General features: G+C 39.4%; 1 protein-coding gene across 5 annotated transcripts in view; it reads left to right on the forward strand.

Moving 5' to 3' along the window:
* Positions 1 to 21,354, forward strand: part of POLA1 (DNA polymerase alpha 1, catalytic subunit) — a 291,007-nt gene that overhangs the window by 145,758 nt on the left and 123,895 nt on the right. For all 5 annotated transcript variants that reach the window (XM_068533580.1, XM_068533581.1, XM_068533577.1 and 2 more), the window contains exons 33-34: positions 980 to 1,158; positions 2,990 to 3,121. In XM_068533580.1, the coding sequence (XP_068389681.1) occupies positions 980 to 1,158; positions 2,990 to 3,121 (311 nt within the window). The remainder of the gene's footprint in view (positions 1 to 979; positions 1,159 to 2,989; positions 3,122 to 21,354) is intronic.

Consider the following 21,354-nt stretch of genomic DNA (forward strand, 5'->3'; position numbering starts at 1 on the left):
TGACCGTTTTATATTACTTATTTACCTTTGTACTAAAACAAATGATAGCTTTCTTTAGATTACTCAGAAGCCTAGAATTCTTTGGGATTGCTAAGGAATGCTTTCAAGGAAATGTTATAAGATATAGTGTGGAATAATTATCTTTAAGTGTAAATCCAAATAGTACATTTTGACATATGTGCTTTGGTCAAAGGCAAGTTAAATTGGTTGGCCTTACAATCATTTCTTTTCTCAAATAGTTTGGGGAAACAAGATAGTGTAAACTATGCATCGATTGATTTCTTGTGTTGTTTTGATTGAAATATAGAAGGTATATTTGGCTTCAGTATGGTCGGGGACATTTTGGCCTATAGAATTTGTAGATTCATTGTTTTTGCACATATTTTAAATTCCTGAATTCAGAACACCAAAAAAACCATGTTGAGTTTTGACTCAGATGCTGCTACTGAATTTTAACCAGTGAATTAGATTGCAACCTACATGCTGTTAACTACTGAGCCAAGATGGAATCGACCACTGCATTGAGATCAGGGTTAGCAGTGGTGTCTGCACTTGAAGGAGTTGTAATAGCAGTGAACTTGTTTTCCATAATGGGATTTTTATTCTCTATTTTCAGTTTTAATGGTGATACTTTGATTTTAGGAGATTTTAACAGTGCACATTTTTTTGAGATTTTCATCGTAACTTTAAGAAAATAGTAAAACCATCCTATAGAAGAAGTTGCTTCCAAACGCAAATGTCCAGTGGAATGTTTCTGCATTGTTTTGGTGCAGTTTACTTGTTTTGTTTATAATCTCCTTAAAAGAAGAAGTCATTTGTCTTGGTGATATGAGCCTCTATCTTGAGTTCAAATGGTTGTGTAGTATGTGCATGAATTTGAAGTAATTCTTTTCTGATTTCTCTTCTTTGGAGTATTTTTGGAGAAGGGAATTTAAATAATTGTACCTTTCTGAATTTATTTTTTCTTTAACCTTAATAGGACTTGACCCCACCCAATTTAGAGTTCATCATTATCACAAAGATGAAGAGAATGATGCTCTCCTTGGTGGCCCAGCACAGCTCACGGATGAAGAGAAATACAGGGACTGTGAAAGGTTCAAATGTCCATGCCCTATATGTGGAACCGAGAATATTTATGATAGTGTCTTCGATGGTTCGGTTAGTTGCTTTTGTTTCTTTTGTTTGTTTGTTTGTTTTGTGGGTGAACTAGTATAAAGTCCATTTTCTCTCTACTATGTGTATAAAAAGGAAAAAGAAAACACAGGTTTTTATGTGTTTAAAGAATTTTAGCATCATATGAATTCTGCCTTCACAACTTACTTATTTCTGCTTGAAACCTCTTAATAGAGTATGCTTGAGTATTGTTTTTGGCTTCCTAGAATGCTTGGCCTTGGTTTTTTAAATGGAATCTCTTGAAAATTCTGAATTATCTTAAAGTATTTTTATTGTAATTCCTTAATTAGTAACCTGTATTTCTCCACTCCCAGCCCAATTTATTAAGACTTAGAGCAGTATTTTCCTTTATCTTAAATCAAGTTAATGGGAACTAAGTGTTTTTGAAAAGTTTTTGTTTATCTTTACACATCCCACTTGCCTCCTTTTTGACAAAGGTACTCTGATTATCTTTTCTGCTGTCTTTGCATATCAGGCATTAAAAAAGTCACAGGGAGACATTTCTCTAAAGAAGTACTGCCAAAAAATGTATCATTGACCTTGGATCAGAACTTGAAACTTGGCCAATCTACTTGATTCCACTGCAGTGTTATACATGTACTAGCCACTGGCAAACGAGTAGGCCGCAGAACCATGTAAAACCTTGAAACTGAAAGAAAATATGTCCTTTATCTAAATTAAAAGTAATTATTTTAAGTTAATTTGGACAAACAGCAGATGTTTTGCATTTTTTTGAATCAAAACAAAGCAGTCTTTGGAAGCAAGTGCAAGGAAGAGGCAGACACAGATCAGCAATACTTGCTAAATCCTTGAGTTTTGCTTCATTACAGCTGTAAATAAGATAGTTAATTGCATGGAGGCTTGACGACTTGCAGATGGGCTAACTGTGGAAGAGCCGATGTCAAGCTCTAAAATCTCTTCCACCTGGAATTGCTTCGTGTGGCGGGGTAGGGTTATGTACCAGATTGGAGCAGGAAACCAAGATGTTTAAGTATCAAGAAGGAAAACAAATGCTCCAGAAACCCCAACAGTTTTCCTGCATATTACATTTGCTTTGTCTTTGTTTAAAACAAAACAAAACGTTTTCTCCAACTACTAATAGTTCATTTTTTCAAATTTTTACTCCTCCTCTCTCCCCTCCCCCAAATACATTTCATTTGTTGGGGGGCAGTGGTTATAGAAATTTTAGATTTGCTAAGCTAACAATAAGTGATCACTTTGTGGTGTAACACTTAATTTTTAGACTTTATTCTTAAAATTAAGTTGGCAATATGGAGCAAACTGTTGTCATTAACGCTCTTGCTTTGTCTTGGAATGAATTAAGTGCAAATTTAAATTATTGATCAGTATCTCTAGGAAGGATGTTTATTTCCAATAATGCGACTTCACTGGTATTTTCAGAGGGGAAACTATTTTATCCATAGTCTGTCATGTATTGAATGTAAAAAAAGTAATTTCAGCGTTTTCCCTTTGGCTTTGTACTCCATTATGATGGTGGCAAGAGTAGAAGGTATGTGGTGACTGAGGGGATCTTTTGGAGGAAAATGGTTGAGAAAATAAGGTTAAAAACTTACCAATAAGATGTAAGAGGGAGGAGATATGGGGATATATGTATATGTACAGCTGACAAACTTTGTTATACAACAGAAACTAACACACCATTGTAAAGCAATTATACTCCAATAAAGATATCAAAAAAAAAAAACTTACCAATAAAATGAATTTAAAATATTGTACACCAGGACAGCATGTAAGTTTTTAAGCACAAGAAACCTCTTGTAACCTTTTGTGTACTTGTCTGTCTTGACTTCTGTAGGGAACCGATATGGAGCCCAGCTTGTATCGTTGCAGTAACATCGATTGTAAGGCTTCGCCTCTGACCTTTATGGTACAGCTGAGCAACAAATTGATCATGGACATTAGACGTTGCATTAAAAAATACTACGAAGTAAGTATCCATAATGAGTGTCTTACATATGCAACTTACTTAGGTTTGGTACTTGTTTTAAAATAAAATGATACGGTTTTTGTATGAAACTGTAAAATTTTGAAAAGACGGAGGAAAATGATTTGATTTTTCTGTTGGGCATTTCATCTCATTAATGAGCAGTATTTTTAGTAATGAAGTTTTTGCTTTTAAGGAAAAATGAGAATGTAATCAGGAAGTGTTTTAGTTTATTGCTGCCTAAATAAAATGAAGTTAAATGGTCACTCAGATCTTCGATCAGAGGAGGAAAAATCAATATCACCTGTCTTTGGCAACTAGAGCCGTAAAATCATGTGTGGTGATTTTATTTCTTTTTTACTTTTTTAAAACTTTTTATTTTATATTGGAGTATAGTTGATTAACAATGTTGTGATAGTTTCAGGTGTACAGCAAAGTGATTCAGTTATACATATACATATATCTATTCTTTTTCAAATTCTTTTCCCATTTAGGTTGTTACATAATTGAGCAGGGTTCCCTGTGCTATACAGTAGGTCCTCATTGTTTATCCATTTTAAATATAGCAGTGTGTACATGTCAATCCCGAACTCCGTAACTATCCCTTCCCGTGTGGTGATTTTAATAAACTGCCAACTAGCTAACACTTTGTGTTTATGTGGTAATCTAAACCATTTCATAGCTTAGTTTTCCAAAGAAATCAGAATAAACATCTTTTAAATTTCAATGCTTTTGTCTAGCATTTTAAAGAAGAATGTCTAATTTTTATAAGTATATAGTAAAAATTCCAGAACAGTGAGTGAGCTGTCTGCATTAGAAAGAAGGCTCCTTTCAAAGTTTTTGTTTTGGTTTTTAACACATTTCATATGAATTAGTTTTTCTCTCTTCAAAAGTTAAAATTAAAAGAAAAAAACACCACATTTCCCATTTGATTTTTCTTAGTGTTTCATTATGTCATTTGTCATCTAAACAAACTTTCTGTTACTTGGAAGTTCACTGTAACTTAGGTAAAGAGGTTATGCTGGCAAGGCATTTCCCAAAAAATGCTCTGGTTCTATTAGGTAAGACTCTTGACTTTGATCAATATCATCCTATAATTTCTACTTATATGTTAGTTAACATATAACATAGCATTATCTTCTTTAAAATCGAACTCATTAAATGAAAATCAAGTATTGGATCATTAGGATGAAGAGTAAACGCATAGAGTTCTAGTCCTGTGATTTTGGAGTAGAATAATTTGTATTTGTCAAGGAAAAAGAACCAAGTAGGTTTGTCTGAAGATATTTTTAAAATAATAATTATGGCTACATTTTGGGAAATCTGAAACATTTTAGTGAATAATCCAGTCCTGTACTTAATGAACAGTTGGATGGGAATAAAGGTTATCTGTGGGTTCACATTCCGCAGTAGATGAAATGTTCAGCACGTGAAATGTTAGGCCTTTATTTAGCATGAAGAGTCCAAATCAAAACTATTCAGCTCGTTTACAGACCTCATTGAGCAGAGCATGATTCTTGACTCTTGGGAAAAATTCTGAGTTTTCGCTCTGTGTTTAGTCTATCAAAATCTTCACCATGGAAATGTTAATACTAGAAGAAGCTCATCTATTTCCTTCTCTAAGAACGGGCAATCTGTTTTGACTAAGTTGAGAATAGGCAGAAAAAATGATCTTCTGAATAGTTAGAAATATGCCCTAACTGAAAGATTGATTTCTAACTGTGTGTGTGTGGTGTGGTGGTCGTGGTTATATAAGTATTTTTCAAGCTAAATAACCTAGTTTTAGGCATCCAGACATTTAACCCAAGGTTTCTATAGCATTTGTTTTAATTGTCTACCAACCATCTCACTAACAGCAAGTTAGTTTTCCTGTCGTTAACTGCCCACTTGATTGACTTTCTTAAGGAATTTCTAATTAAAATACCCAAATGTCATTCCTACAGTTGAAGAATGATATGATTGTCCTCAAAATTAAGAACTTGTTTCTCTACTTTCTGTCCTTAGGCATATGTGATTGTCTGGGAGAGAAAGAAATCCATTATTCGTTCTTTTCATGGCCCCATGATGAACAAATGTTTCAAATATTCTCAAGATCAGAGCTTTTATACAGAAAGCTCATGCACCTCCAAGTTATACTTTATTGGTAGAGTGTTCTCTTTCTTCCTGACCCCAGACTTAAGTGAACTTTGCCAGTGGAGGGATATGGTGTTGAGTTTCTTTTGTTATCGTGCCTCAAGTGATCCTGATTACAGTTAGTTCAGTGTGATATACCAGCTGGAGATTAATACACCAAGTGTCCTGGAGATAAGGATGTTGGTACTAAGTACTGAGATTAAGTGACTGTTCTCTGAAGCTAATGACCAAAAGAGTTCCCTCCTATTCTGCAAGTGAAACAATGCTCCCCACTGGACATAAAGTTGTTAGTGGACTGAGAACAAGAGTCTCCATATTTTTTTCATTTTAGTTTTAGAATCACTGCAGGGAAGAACAACTTACGTTGAGAAAGGAGGCATCTCCATAAGGAGGGAGCTTTTGTAAGACAGTGGAGGAGTATAAGGTACTTGACCAAACACTGTAACCTGCCAAGGAACACAGTTCTAGATCACCAAGAAATCTGGCTGTCAAGAACAAAAGGGCCAAAGTTTAGGGTAACAAAGTATAGTTCTTAATCACTCTTCAAAAAATATACCACATCTTCTGTTATATTCTGTGGTGAATAAATAGCGCTGACTGAATAAATGTGATGCAGCAAACATTAAAATTTTTATATATCTGAGAATCAGCCTGTATCATAGTGTTTTAATATTGGCTCCTTTAATAGCAGGGGAAATGCTTTTTTCTCTCACCATATAGCAATGATTGTATCCTTCGGATTCTTGTTTCATAGAACATTTAAATTTCTGTATACATAGAAATACAAGAAGCACCAAGCAAGGATATTTCAAGTAATATATTAATTTCCTTAGGAGGAAAACAACTCTAATGCTTTATCTCGAGATTTGATGAAGCATTGGAAGACTTTGAGGCAGCACAGAAAGCTCTAATTCAGAGTTGATTTCATGCCCCTGTCCTAATTGGTTCCTCTATACAAAGTTAAAATTGAACTGGTATTTTTTTGAAAATCATAAAAAGCCAGTTTAAAGACTATATCTCTAAGCTTTTAAGGATCTTTTTAAAAGACTCAAATTTTACAGTGAAAAATTGATATGTGTTTCCCCTCCCCTTAAATTCTGCTTCAGAAGAGCAAATAGACACACACACACACACACACACACACACACACACACACACACACACACACACACACACACACACACACACACACACACACACACACACACACACACACACACGGGGAGAGAAACACTAGCTAATCTAAATTGGGAAATGAAGAGGGCTTTTTTTAAGCATGAAAATTTCATCATCTTGTCAGCTGGCAGAATGCCTGCTGTGTGGATTCACAAAGGCTAAGAATTACACTTTCATGAAATTTTCCTCACTAACTGCCCTGGTTAATTTGAAAGATAACCCACTGTTCTAATTCATTCCTCAATTGGGCGGTGCAGGTTTTATCTTTGATCTGACAAAGCATTTGTGTTAATCGTTTTGGCCCTCCAGTAGACACTCTTGGGATTGTGCTTTTACAATAAATGTGTCTGTGATAGCTCTTTAGTCTATTATACTTACAATAGATCCATAGAACTGGTAATTAATTCTCCACTGCTTTGGAAATGGGAAGAATAGGTGTAGCTCTGTCAAGTGCTGCTGGGAAGTTTGTTTAGCTGGTTCATTTTTGAAGTGTTCCCCTCAGCCATCCATGAAGCAGCCACAGAAGAGAATGTGAGATTGAGATGCTGCCTACCCGGAAGACTTGCTGATAAATGGGAAATCTGACCCCTCTTGGTACCTGGGAGGGGGGTAGTGGGTCATTTACTTTCATCTCAAGTACTATTAGTTATAATGTACATTAAACCCTCATTTTAATACTTAAAGAGCCATTCGTTTCTAAAGGTGGATAGTCAACTGAAATATCCTCCTCAATTCCCATTGATGGCTTATGCAGGTTTTAGAGTGTTCCAGTGGGGCGAAATGTATTTCTCACCAGCCCTGTAGTTGTTTCCAGCGACTTGTAAAGGAGCGTTACTTGGGGCACTTCACTATGATTTTTAAACAGAGGTATTGCTGGCCCTGCATCTAGAAAAATTAACAGTTAACAGCTAGTCAGTGCTATGCATATGATAACATTGATTAGTTCCTAGGACCAGAAATAGGTGATTGAATTCCTTAGAAACTTGCTATTGGTTTTACAGTCTCAAAATTTTCCTGACATAAGCTTTCTGAGGACAGGACCTGTGCTTTCTTTGGTGTCTCATCTGTGATCTCTACTCCAGCCGTTTGCTCTCAGTAGTGTATGCATTTTAATGTTTAGTAATATACTTTCTTGTTTTTTCTTTAAATTCTTTTTCGCACTGCTATCATATTGGCAGAAGATTTATTAGTGGTTCACAAGATTCTCAGGCTAACACAAGACTCCACATTAATTTAAGGTCATGAAAGCATTAATATAGCCCTTTGTTACCCTGTCTTTATTTTATGTCACTGATTACTGTTGGTTTCAATATATGCCCATCTCCAAGTTCATAGCCTTAATTTGTTTTCTCGCCAAACCAAGTGTCAGGCAAAGAGGCATTGGCCAGAAATATTTTTATTAAGATGCAAAATCACATCGTGCAGAAACGTACTCTCATTGTCCTGACATGAGAGTCTCACTCCTACTACACAAGGTGGCAGAGAGTGGATGCCTAGCTGTTCTTCCTCTCATACTCCTGCTCTCTCCCTGTATTTTTCCCATTTCTTTCTCAGTATATTAATTGTGGTATAAGTCACATTTTAAAAATCTCTTTTGGACCCACTTTTTTGAGGAATTCCAAAAATAGTGTCCAGTGTCACTTGCCTCATTATGCATAGACTTTCTTATGCTCACGTGTGTGAGCACCTAGTAAAGAAGGGAGCATTTGGCCAACGATACTGTGAGTCCCTCTAGAAGACAGCACACATCCAGGAAGTGGAGTGGGATGTTTTGTGGTATATGAAAAATCCACGTTAATTTTGTTTTTTCACCTTTGCAAAAAAAAAAAAAAAGAAAAGAAAATGATGCTTGTTAAGTTTGGAATGGATATGCATTCCTTAAAAACAAAATTAATAACAACCACCAAACATAATGTTTTTAAGCCAGAAGTTGAATCTGAGGACAGGACCTTAAAAGTGCAGGGAGGGCAGAGTGAAGTATTGGTTAATATATTTGCTCCACCAAAATACACACCCACTCAGCCTCACAGGCAACAGAATCCATGGTGTCCAACAATGCTTGAAGGAGGACCATTTCTTTAGGAATACACAGAGCTCAATTAGTAAATAAATCTAATAATTAAAGATGAAGCAGCCTCTCACCACATCGCCGCCCCCATCCCCACCCCCATCCCCACCCCCACCTGTGTAATTTACTTATAGAGCCACTCTTACTTCCATTGCCTTTTGCCTTTCAAATGTAGCAGTACTTCGTGACAGCTATCTTGTGCGGGTGGATCTGAGGGTTTTAGAGCCATGCAATGATGTTCAGTAACTCTATCTTGTTCAGCTGCAAATATTCGGTGTTCAATAACCCTCAAAATTTCTCATTTCTTACCTGTGGTGATGTGGGCTGATAGTTTTTAGGTTGTAGGTTGCAATATGCAGTAGTCTCACAGGTACATTAGTTCAAATAGTTTAAACTCTAAGCACCAGTGGAATTATTGTTTATCTCCTTGCCTCTGCATTTATATTTAGAACATTTAAAAAGAATAAATTGGGTTTCTTTTTTGTAAAGACTCTTAACAGCATAATTATAAGTGGTACAAAAGGCATGCAAAGAAGCAGTAGATATCCATCCCACCCATTCAGCATCCCAGGCAGTGCAATCCATGCTGCCCAGCGGTGCTTGAAGAAGGATCATTTCTTTAGGAGTCCGTAGAACTCATCTTAAATCTTGTTAAGACAAAACAAAAGAATTAGTACTTCTTTTTGCTCCACACCATTTGATAGGGAAGTTTAGCATAAATGAACACCACGGACACCAGTTGCTTTTTTTAAATGCGGTATTCTAATACCAGGGCCCATTGATGGAGGACTGGTGTGTTTTTATTAGCGAATGGCTGTTTTTTCTTAAGTATGAATATCCACCAAGCTGATTTTCAGTCAGGTATAACATTTTACTGCAACACCATGGTGTGTTCTACAGAAAAACTAAGAAGTAGAATCTTATTATAAGTAAATGTATTATTGTACAAATCTAAGGGAATAACAGGTCAAATCTAGTCCCCTAAAATGTGCCAGCTACGTGTTCTACACAAACAGCGTTAACATGGTATGAATATTAGTTGTTATAAAGGAGTTCCAGTATGTTGTAGAACTTAGTGTTTGTCTAAGTATAGACCACAAACCATATATCAACAAATGAAACTTGAACTGTTTCAAAAAAAGGAGTTCCAATAAGCAAATTGGATCAGGTACAGCCTTATATGCCACCTGACTTTTAACCTCCATAGAATAACCAGCGTTCCTTGTACTCTCTATATTTATCACAACACCTCTTTATCTTTTGTTTTGTTTAATCTTAACCTTATTGCATGGACCCTATTTGGGGAGGCGCAGAACTAGAGCGTGATCTTGAGGAACTAGGAGGGAACCCACACCAAATTCTCAGGTGCCCTGACCACAGGAAACACTGGCCTCAGATCTTTCTGCAGGGCCTGAGCTCGGGCCATAGCCTGTCTCTTGCCCATGTCATTCCCCACATGTGCATATATTCCTCCTCCGAGAGCTTTTTGTCAGAGGTGGAGGCTGTCGTAGCCACTGCCCTTGCCTGTTCTTTCCTCCTGTTCGGAAAGCTTAGCACTTGCTTGTATCAGTTTTCAGAGCAGCCCCTGCTAGCCTCGCGACAGACTGTGAGGTTTTGTACTCGAACACCTGGTCAGAGTTCTTTTCTAGTCGTCTAGCGGTTTAGTAACTTCTCGAAGCCACCGTTTTGTAGCTGATAAGACAACGATAGTGATAGTACCTGGCACATCAGGTCATAAGAAAGACTACATGGGATGATGCATCTCCAGTGCTTAGTGCCTCAAGAGCACTCGCTGTTAACGTTCATTATTCTGTTCTGAGGTAACAGTGGATGACATGGCTCGGTCGGGTTCCTCCGCGTGCTCCCGCCCTGAGATTCAGCCCTGGGCTGGGGCCTCGCTGCCCTGTCTTTCCGAGGCATCCATCTGGAAGCTTCCGTTGTCTCGCCGCTCTCCCCCCCGCCCCCCCAAGTCAGAACGATGCCACTCCGCGCTGTCCTTGCTCCTGGCCCTCCCTGCACTTTGCCAACATGGGAGTTTCCTTTTCAGTGTTGGTGAATGTGGCCCCAAAGTCAGCTTTAGGAAGGGACACTGATAAGGGCAGCTTGAGGAAGTGGCTAAAAGCAAGGAAAGGACACTAGGCTCTTAAGTCCTCCGAGGCCCAGCACCCAGTATTGTACCTAACCTGATCGTTGCTCAGTAAAAAGTTATTGAATGAGTCATGCTATTCTGAGAGACTGGTGCTATCAAGTGACTTTCCCGGGTTACAAATAGCAGCATCAGGACTGTGACCATCCTTGGGGACCCTATTCCAGAATTCTGCTCATCACATACGGTAAGACAGCTGTTGATGAGTAGCAAGTTGCACGCCATCCTCACTGCAGTCCCTCTTTCAGTAGGATGCCTCCAGAGCCCTGGGCGTGAGCCTCACAAGCTAAGCCAGGCCACAGGGCTGGCAGGGACATGAGTCCAGAAAGCTGATTACAGCTGCCCAGCCAAGGACCAGCGCGGCCACTGAAGGGGCGCCTGGGGTTTCGGCGGCTTCTGATACGGTTCGCCTCCTCTGAAGGGAAAATTGGAGGTTTTTTGAAATGCTCAAGACATGCCATAGGAGTTGTCAAATATCTGAAAACAAGTGGGTAAAAACAGAAAACCGCTTGTGCCGAAACGGTAGAATTCCTTTTTCAGATTGATTTCTCTAACCTTGGGTCTTTAGGAAAAAGTCAACTTCAGGTCTAACTCCAGTCATCTATCTAGAGGTGTACTGTCTTGTAGTAGAGTAAGACACTGAACCAGAACAAATTTCATTTAACCTTTCAAAAGTGAGATTCTCACACCGTTGACCTTCTTGACTTCAAGGAGCAAAACGGAGCTCTCCGTTCTCTGCTGCACAGGTAAAACGAGAGAGGGGAGGGGAGCGCCTCAGGCAATGCGTGTCTCTCAAACTTGGCTTGCTTAGAAAGTATACGTTACGGTTCACACGTGGAAATTGGCCCTTTGCAGATAGTTACAGATACGAATTTCCAGATTGTTCTGTCTAGCTTACTCTCGTGTTAAATGGAATAACTGTATTTCTGTTCAGGAGGGACTTAGTTCAGCTGCCTTTCCATGGTACCATAGAAAAATTCTCAAAGCCTGGATTCCAAATACTACTAATGAAAATTAGAGCACCAGTATTTTCTAATTGGTGGGCGTTGGTTTGTTTTGGGCTTGGTGTGCGTCAGGTATGGCTTTACCATATGCTCATACCAACACCTACGATGTGTTGGTCTTAGCTGGGTTTTGAAAAGCAGTATATAACTTTCCTGGTTCAAAACTCATTTGACCCTTGGTACTCCCTCAGAAATATTTTTGGTTTCTACCATGTTCCAGCATATGATAACTCTTCTGTTAGAGTTTTGTGACGTACATTATGCAGCTTGTTTTCTGAAAGATCCCCAGCCTCATTCACGTTACACAGGTGCTCAGGCTCCTTGGCTGTTGGAGAAGCTCTTCGTGTTGCTGGGAACCTAGGTGATTTGCTAGCTTGGCTCTCAGGAGCCTGTGTAGCCAGCCTTCAGTCTCCATCCACCAGCAAAGAATGTTTAAGAATCATGTCAGGAGAAAAACCCAAACTGCCCAGGATTTATGTCTATATATATACTAAAGATTTAGAAACCATGTGGATGAAGTCACAGATAACCTTTGGAGGATAATTTCTTTCAACTGCAGCTTTTCATCTAGTCACGCTCAAGAGCCACTCCTTTCAGGAACTGATCAGCAAAGAAAGACCAAAGGAGAGTAGTCTAGTACCAAGAAAGACCTGATTAGGGCTTCCCTGGTGGCGCAGTGGTTAAGAATCCGCCTGCCAATGCAGGGGGCACAGGTTTGATCCGTGGTCCGGGAAGATCCCACATGCCGCGGAGCAACTAAGCCCGTGCGCCACAACTACTGAGCCTGCGCTCTAGAGCCCGTGCTCTGCAACAAGAGAAGCCATGACATTGAGAAACCCACGCACCAGAACAAAGAGTAGCCCCCGCTTGCCGCAACTAGAGAAAGCCCGCACACAGCAACAAAGACTCAGCACAGCCCCAAAATTAATTAATTAATTAAAAAGAAAAGAAAGACCTGATTAAATTTTCACAGCATAATGGCTTCTCATGCTGATGAGTGTATGCAATGTTACATAGCACAGTGGTTCTCAAACCTTTCGTTCTGTGGGACCCTGCACACTCTTAAATTTACTGAGAATGGCAAAGAGTTTCTGCTTATGTGGGTTATATTTATTTATTTATTTATTTATTATAACATGTTTATTGGAGTATAATTGCTTTACAATGCTGTGTTAGCTTCTGCTTTATAACAAAGTGAATCAGCTATACATATACATATATCCCCATATCTCTTCCCTCTTGCGTCTCCCTCCCTCCCTATCCCACCCCTCTAGGTGGTCACAAAGCACCGAGCTGATCTCCCTGTGCTATGCAGCTGCTTCCCACTAGCTATCGGTTTTACATTTGGTAGTGTATATATGTCCATGCCACTCTCTCACTTTGTCCCAGCTTACCCTTCCCCCTCCCCGTGTCCTTAAGTCCATTCTCTGGTAGGTCTGCGTCTTTATTCCTGTCCTGCCCCTAGGTTCTTCATGACCTATATTTATTCATATTTACTAAATTATAAATTAAAACTGAGACATCTACAAACTATTAACCCACTTATAAGCAACAATAAGCCTATTATATGACAAAAAAATAACTACCTATCTTACAAAGCAAAATAATTTAGTAAGAATAGTGGTATTGTTTTAAATTTTTGCAAATCTCTTTGATGTCTGGCTTCAAAAACAGCTGGATTCTCATATCTGCTTCTGCATCCAATCTATTATGATATGTTGTTGTGTTGTTTTGGTGGAAGTATATGAAGAAAATTTGGCTTCACACAGGTATGAAGCTGGAAAAGATAGGAGTATTTTAATAGCCTTTTCCATTAATAGTGGGTATTCTTTTTTGTCACTACACCAAACCTTGTAGCATGGTAGTTTCTTTTTTTTTTTTAATTTCTTTATGCAAATCAGTACTTTTAAAAATTATTATTAGTTAATTTATTTTTGGCTGTGTTGGGTCTTCGTTTCTGTGCAAGGGCTTTCTCTAGTTGCGGCAAGCGGGGGCCACTCTTCATCGCAGTGCGCGGGCCTCTCACTATCGTGGCCTCTCTTGTTGGGAGCACAGGCTCCAGACGCGCAGGCTCAGTAGTTGTGGCTCACGGGCCCAGTTGCTCCGCGGCATGTGGGATCTTCCGAGACCAGGGCTCGAACCCGTGTCCCCTGCATTGGCAGGCAGATTCTCAACCACTGTGCCACCGGGGAAGCCCCGCATGGTAGTTTCTTAAAGGTTATTTCCAATGTGGAATCTGAAACCATATCAGTAAGCCTTTTGTACTCTGGTACATTAACATCCAGTATCTTGAATGGTATATAACATTGTATTTCTGTTTTCCAGATATTTGACAATGAGCGTATATTACTTTTACGGGGGATGGTGCTGATTACATTTTGAAATTTATATACAGTACAGTTCACTCTCTGGTGTACAGTTCTGTGAGTGTTTACAAATGCATGAGAGTCATGTTACTGTTACCCCAATCAAGATACAAAACACATCTACCACCCACACCCCCTTTCCACAATTCCCTTGTGCTACTTCATTCAGTTGCACTTTTTTTAAAAAAAAAAATTATTTATTATTTATTTATTTATTTTTGGCTGCATTGGGTCTTCACTGCTGTGCACAGGCTTTCTCTAGTTACGGCGAGCAGGAGCTACTCTTTGTTGCAGTGCGCGGGATTCTCATTGCAGTGGCTTCTCTTGCCACGGAGCAAAGGCTCTAGGCACACGGGCTCAGTAGTTGTGGCTCACAGGCTCAGTAGTTGTGGAGCGCAGGCTTAGTTGCTCCACGACATGTGGGATCTTCCCGGACCAGGGCTTGAACCCGTGTCCCCTGCCCTGGCAGGTGGATTCTTAACCACTGGGCCACCAGGGAAGTCTTCCGTTGCACTTTTAAAATAAGTTCATTCAAAAGGCTAACCTCACATCATATGCTGAGTCCTACCACTTCTGCTTATGAAGTGTCATGTTTTCCATCCATGGCATTATCTTCCATCTGGGACCCACCCCTCACCTCCATACGGAATATGCTGCCGCCATTCTCAGAGATGTGCAGAATGAAACTTTGTAATATATGTGTTTCTTTGCTTAGCTAGGAGTGGGTAGGTACTTGATCTGTGAATATAAAATTAAATTCTAAGGACAACTCCCCCACAAACAACACTGAAGAAAAATTCTAACATATCCGTTGGAACTTCATCAGAAGAGAAATTTTAGATCTGAGGATTTGAGAAAGAAAATTAGGTCGTATCTTCAACTCAGTTACTTTCATTCAATGGGTCATGAAGACAGAACCCCAGCAGCATGAGCAGTGGGTCCAGCACTCAAGTAATTATATCCCCTACTCCAGCTTCCTAGAAATGAAACCTAGATATTGAGCCACTTAAAAGGAAGACTTAATTTTCCTATATTCAAATGTGCATCCATTTTAACCTACCCATGTCTATAGCAGTTTGCTGTTTTACAAATTCTAGCACATGTATAGACTTATATAACTACCACCACATTCAGGATGCAGAATAGTTATATCGCCCCAAGAAACTTCCTCTTGCTATCCCTTTATAATCACACGTTCCTTCCCACCACTAACTCTGTCTGTCATGGATGGATCAGTAATGGATCTGTTCTCCTCACTATATTACTGTCTTTCCAAGAATGTCATAGAAATGGAATCACCTAGTACACAGCCTTTGGGACTGTCTTCCTTCATGTAGGTTGTTCCTTTTATTACAGAATATTATTCCAGTGTATGGATGTATCAGTTTCTTTGATCCAGTTACCCACTGGAAAGTGTTTGGCCAGTTTTTAGCAGTTACGAATTCGGCTTATATAAACATTCGTGTATAGGATTTTGTGTGAGCATAACTTTTCATTCTTATAGGTTAAATGGCCAGGAGTAGAATTGCTGGTTCATATGTTAAGTGTATTTTTACCCTTTTAAAGACATTGCCAAAATTTTTCAGAGTAACAGCACCATTTTTCATTACCACTAGCAGCATATGAGAGTTCCAGTTTCTGGGCATCCTCATAAGCTCTTGGTATCGTTGGTGTTTTTTATTTTAGGCATTCTAATAGGTGTGGGCAGTATCTCTTCATGGTTTTAACTTGCATTTCCCTGATGGTTAGTGTATTTATATTTGCCATCCTTATATCATTTTTGGTGAAATGTCCAAATTTTCCCCCATTTTAAAATTTGCATTATTTTCTTACTGTTGAGTTTTGAGTTCTTAATATATTCTAGATACAGGTCCTTTGTTGGATATGTGATTTGCAAATATTTCCTCCCATTCTGTAGCTTGTACTTTCATTCTCTTAATGCTGTGTTTCACAGAACAAACTTAAAAATTTTTTTATTTTATAGATCTTGCTTTTGGTCTAATGTCTAAGAATTCAAATTTTATGTCTAGATCTATGATCCATCTTGAGTTAATTTTTGTTTAAGGTATGAGGGTTAGGACAAGGTTCATTTTTTGTGGGGGGAGGGTCTATGTAAGTCCAATTGTCCTAACACCACTTACTGAAAAGACTGTTCTTGCACCTTTGAATTGCTTCTGTACCCTTGTCAAAAACCATTTGAGCATACTTGTGTGGGTCTATTTCTGGACCCTCTGTTCTCTTTCATTGATCTCTGTGTTTAGCCCTTTGCCAACATCACAGTCTGGATTACTGTAGCTGTATAGTAAGTCTTATGTAGTGTGATTCCTCCATTATATTTTTTTAATAGAATGTTTCAGCTATCCTAGTTCTTTTGCCTTTCCATATAAATTTGAGTCAGCTTGTCTATCAACAAAAAAAGTCTTGCTGGGATTTCTTTTGGAATTATATTAAATGTATATGTTACTTTGAGGACAGTTTTTAAAATCTTTTTATTTATTTTTATTATTATTATTATTATTATTTGGCTGCATTGGGTCTCTGTTGCTGTGCACGGGCTTTCTCTAGTTGTGGCGAGTGGTGGCTACTCTTTCATTGTGGTGCACGGGCTTCTCTTTGCAGTGGCTTCTCTTGTTGCAGAGCACAGGCTCTAGGCACACGGGCTTCGGTAGTTGTGACACACGGGCTTAATTGCTCCGCGGCATGTGGGATCTTCCCAGACCAGGGCTCGAACCCATGTCCCCTGTATTGGCAGGCGGATTCTTAACCAAGCTCCACCAGGGAAGTCCCCTTTGAGGACAGTTGACATCTTTATTATGTTGAGTCTTCCAGTCTGTGAACATGGAATGTCTCTTCATTTATTTAGGTCTTCTTATTTTTTCATTAGCATTTTGTAGTTTCCAGCATAAAAGTCCTATATGTGTTTTTTTAGATTTATACCTAAAGGAGTTCATTTGGGGAAAGTTTTTGTTTGTTTCGTTTTTTGCTTTTTTAATTTTGGTTTCCAATTCCACTCCCTAGTATATAGCATTACAGCTATAGAAATTTTTTTTGACATTTCTATAGTTAAGAGAATTACAGGTGAATCAGTTGGTTCTCAAAAGACCACTGAGGACCCATGAAACATTAAAAATAACCTGCATAAATACATAGTTAATATGCAGCCTTTAACATTTATTTTACAAATCTGTATTTATTGGCCCAAATATTTGGCCACATAATAGCGTTGAGTTTTTAAAAGAACACCAGCTTATGTAGTGTAGTGTCACTTATGTAAAATTTTTGTATATGTGTATGCTTAAAGAAATTTCTAGAAGGATTTTACCATAGGTCAGAAACCATATCTGAGTGGTGAGAAGTTTAGGTGAATTTTATTTTTTCCATATTGCTTTTCTCTCTTTGAATATTTCATAATAGGGATTGTTTTTATCAAAATAGTGAAGCTGCTTAAAAGAGAAAGGAAAAATAAAACAGTGCATTTTAATATGGTCCTTACCAGTAAATAAGGATAGTATAGACTCCAGTCCTATTTGAGAATTAAGTCCTTGCATCCTAGAAATATTGATGTTGCCCCAGCCATTTTAAGATTCTAAAATTTCATACTGAAAACCAAAGGAACATTTTGAGACAGATGGAACATTCCAAGAATGCTGCATTAAAAATTTTTTTTCACCACAGCATTTCTTTTTTATCATATGCCTGTCTCTGTATCAAGCAGACAGTAGATCTCAACCTTGGCTGCACATTACAGTCACCTGGATGGGGTGTGTGTGTGTGTGTGTGTGTGTGTGTGTGTGTGTGTGTGTGTGTTTAAGGTTTATCTGAACCAGGTCTTTCTTTTTTTTATTTTTTATTATTATTTATTTTATTTTTGGCTGCGTTGGGTCTTCGTTGCTGTGCGTGGGCTTTCTCTAGTTGCGGCGAGCGGGAGCTACTCTTCGTTGTGGTGCGCAGGCTTCTCATTGCGGTGGCTTCTCTTGTGGCAGAGCATGGGCTCTAGGCGCACGGGCTTCAGTAATTGTGGCTCACGGGCTCTAGAGCGTGGGCTCAGTAGTTGTGGTGCACGGGCTTAGTTGCTCCGCGGCATGTGGGATCTTTCCGGGCCAGGGCTCGAACCCATGTCCCCTGTATTGGCAGGCGAATTCGTAACCACTGCGCCACCAGGGAAGCCCACCTGGATGGGTTTTAAAAAGAGTGTCTGATGGGTCAACCCACCCTGGAACGTTAGGTTAGAATTTCTGAGGGTAGGCAAGGGCCCTAGTGTTTTTAAAAATTCCCCCCTGTGATTACTAAACTTTTCGAAAAACACATGTTGATGAATTCTAATGTAATGTATGAGAACCACTAAGTATTTTAAATGTGAGTTCTATATATGACCTCTATGGTTATTATTATATATATAATTTCTATATATTCATATAGTTCTATATATGAAGTTATGAGAATAAAAGGTATATATGCTTTCACACGTGTATCAAGTTAAATGTGTACTTAAAAATGAGAAGGGGGAAGAGCCACACAAATTGTTTTATGGAAAGCTCGTTAATTTGCATTTCAGGTGAACGGTAGAAGATTATTAATGGGCTCTTCCAATGGAGCATGGTGCCAACAACAAAATGCTTGCAATTGCTTGTGTTATAATCAATATTCAGTATATTATGGTACACATTTATAAACTAATTGTTAAGCTTTTAAACTTGGCATATAGAATTACTTTTAAATGTAATTTTATTTTAAATTGCTTTCACTTTTTCCTCATTTTTCAATAAAATCATACATTTGATAAATCAAATTTTCCTTGAAAAAAAATGAGAAGGGAATTAAATTTCTAAAACAAAATGAATTCTAATGTGACCAAAATTAATTGTATGAAAGTAAAAAGCCCATAGCATCTTTAATACTATGGGGTTTTTTTGGCTCTGTTGGGCCTTCGTTGCTGTGCGCGGGCTTTCTCTAGTTGCGGCGAGCGGGAGCTACTCTTCGTTGTGGTGCACGGGCTTCTCATTGCGGTGGCTTCTCTTGTTGCGGAGCACGGGCTCTAGGTGCACGGGCTTCAGTAGTTGTGGCTCGCGGGCTCTAGAGCGCAGGCTCAGTAGTTGTGACGCACGGGCTTAGTTGCTCCGTGGCACGTGGGATCTTCCCGGACCAGGGCTTGAACCCGTGTCCCCTGCATTGGCAGGCGGATTCTTAACCACTGTGCCACCAGGGAAGCCCCCATAGCATCTTTAATATTTCCACATTTTTTGTGAGAATTTGCCATCCTTGTTAAGTCTTCAGGTGTATCGCTGACACTTGACAAATGGCAGATAATTAGCATTGCTCAACCTTGTCTCTTCTCTGGTGTGGATATGATTGTATAAACCTAGGCTGAGGAATATTTGTGTATAGAAATGTCATCTTCCCTGTATCTCTTCTAGGAGACCTCCTGTGTAATGATTTCATGACATCATCTGATCCTGCGTATGCCGAGGAATTATGTTCTTTACAACATTTTAAAGTGGTTCTGAGATCTGCAGTCTTGTCACCACCCTCTCAATCTTGACTGTGACTCACCATAGTCTCTTTCTGAGTAGCTTCACCCTCCCTTCTGTAGGAAGTGCATAGTTTTGCCTAGGCCTAGCACTCTGAGCAGGGTCCAAAAATCAACATGGCCAGGGGAGATGTTGGTCAAAGGGTACAAAGTTGCAGTTACATAGGATGAATAAGTCTAGAGATCTAATGTGTACAGTACGATAGCTATAGTTAATAATACCGTATTGAAGACTGGAAATTTTCTGAGAGTAGATTTCAGGTGCTCTCATCACAAAAAAAAAAAAGAAGTAGTAGAAACTATGTGAGGAGAAGATAATATTAAGTAGCTTGATTTTCGTAATCATTTCACTATGTATATCAAGTCATCATGTTGAGCACCTTAGATATATACAATTCTTATTTAAAAAAATAAAATTACAGTAAAATAAATGGGACAGTCCCTAGGCTGCATTTCCCAGTGTTCCTCACAGGAATCAGATAATAGGAATGGGATTCTGCAACCCCCTCAGTATGCAGCAATTCGAATGAAAATAGACTGTCCATCTTTTGAAATGTTTTGGGCTTTTTCTTGCAAACTGGTTTACTTAGCTCCCTGTCTTTAGGGCTGTCAGGACCTTCCTCCCTAAACAGTTTTTTCATGATCTCACCTACCAAAAGTATTAAATGTCCCTTAAAGAAAGAGACAAGTGATTTGAAAAGGAGAGGATTCCATTATGGTAATATACATTGTATATTACACAGTGCATTGCAATTTTCAAAGCATTTTCACAACCTTTCCTAATGTGTTCGTCACAGTAATCTTGTGAGGTACATAGAGCGATACCCTCCAGCATGTCCTAACCTAGGATGATAGAAGCCCTCAAGTTGCCCATGTTGGATGTCATGGTGTTTGTATTTCTCTTACTGTCACATTGCCTTTTCCTCCATTCCCACAGATTTAATTCACTTCTTGGTCCTCTTAGCTTTCTTTTTTTGTTTTTTCCCTTTTTTTGGCTGCGTTGGGTCTTTGTTGCTGTGCACGGGCTTTCTCTAGTTGTGGCGAGCAGGGGCTACTCTTTGTTGTGGTGGCTTCTCTTGTTGCGGAGCACGGGCTCTGGGCACGCGGGCTCAGTAGTTGTGGCTCGCGGGCTCTAGAGCGCGGGCTCAGTAGTTGTGGCGCACGGGCTTAGTTGCTCGGCTGCGTGTGCGTTCTTCCCGGATCAGGGGTCAAAGCCGTGTCCCCTGCATTGGCAGGCAGATTCTTAACCACTGTGCCACCAGGGAAGTACCATCTTAGCTTTCTAATTGATCTTCCTGTCTTGGCCTATTCCCTTATCAGTCCACTGTCCGCACTGTTCACAGGATTACCTTCCCAAAATAGGGATAATGATGTTACCTTGCATTTTAATAAACCTTCAGAGGATTCTCATTTCTTACAGATTGAAATTCAAGTTCCTTAGCGTGGCATTAGTCCCCAAGCTAGTCTTGCCGCCTTCTTCTGCATCCTCTTTGCCCACCGTAGGTTATCTGCATGCTGCCCGGGGAGGGGGGGGGCTTGGTATTCCTCCAAGTTCCCACGTGCTTTTCTCCCTCCCTGCCTTCACCCCTGCCATCTTCTCTGCCTGGAATCCCCTGCCCGCACTCACATGGCCCCAGCTTGCGAAATTCTCCTTACACCTTCAGCGGCACGGTCTCTGGAAAGCTTTCCTTCCTCAACTCTACAGGCAGAATGTCCTCTCTCCTGTGTGTCCATAACCCCTGAACACAACGTGGGACGGCATCTATCGGCAAGCAGCTCTCTCCTGCACAGAGGGCAAGCTCCTGGTGAATGCAAG

The sequence above is a fragment of the Eschrichtius robustus genome, chromosome X (assembly GCF_028021215.1).
Source record: "Eschrichtius robustus isolate mEscRob2 chromosome X, mEscRob2.pri, whole genome shotgun sequence".
Lineage (NCBI taxonomy): Eukaryota > Metazoa > Chordata > Mammalia > Artiodactyla > Eschrichtiidae > Eschrichtius > Eschrichtius robustus.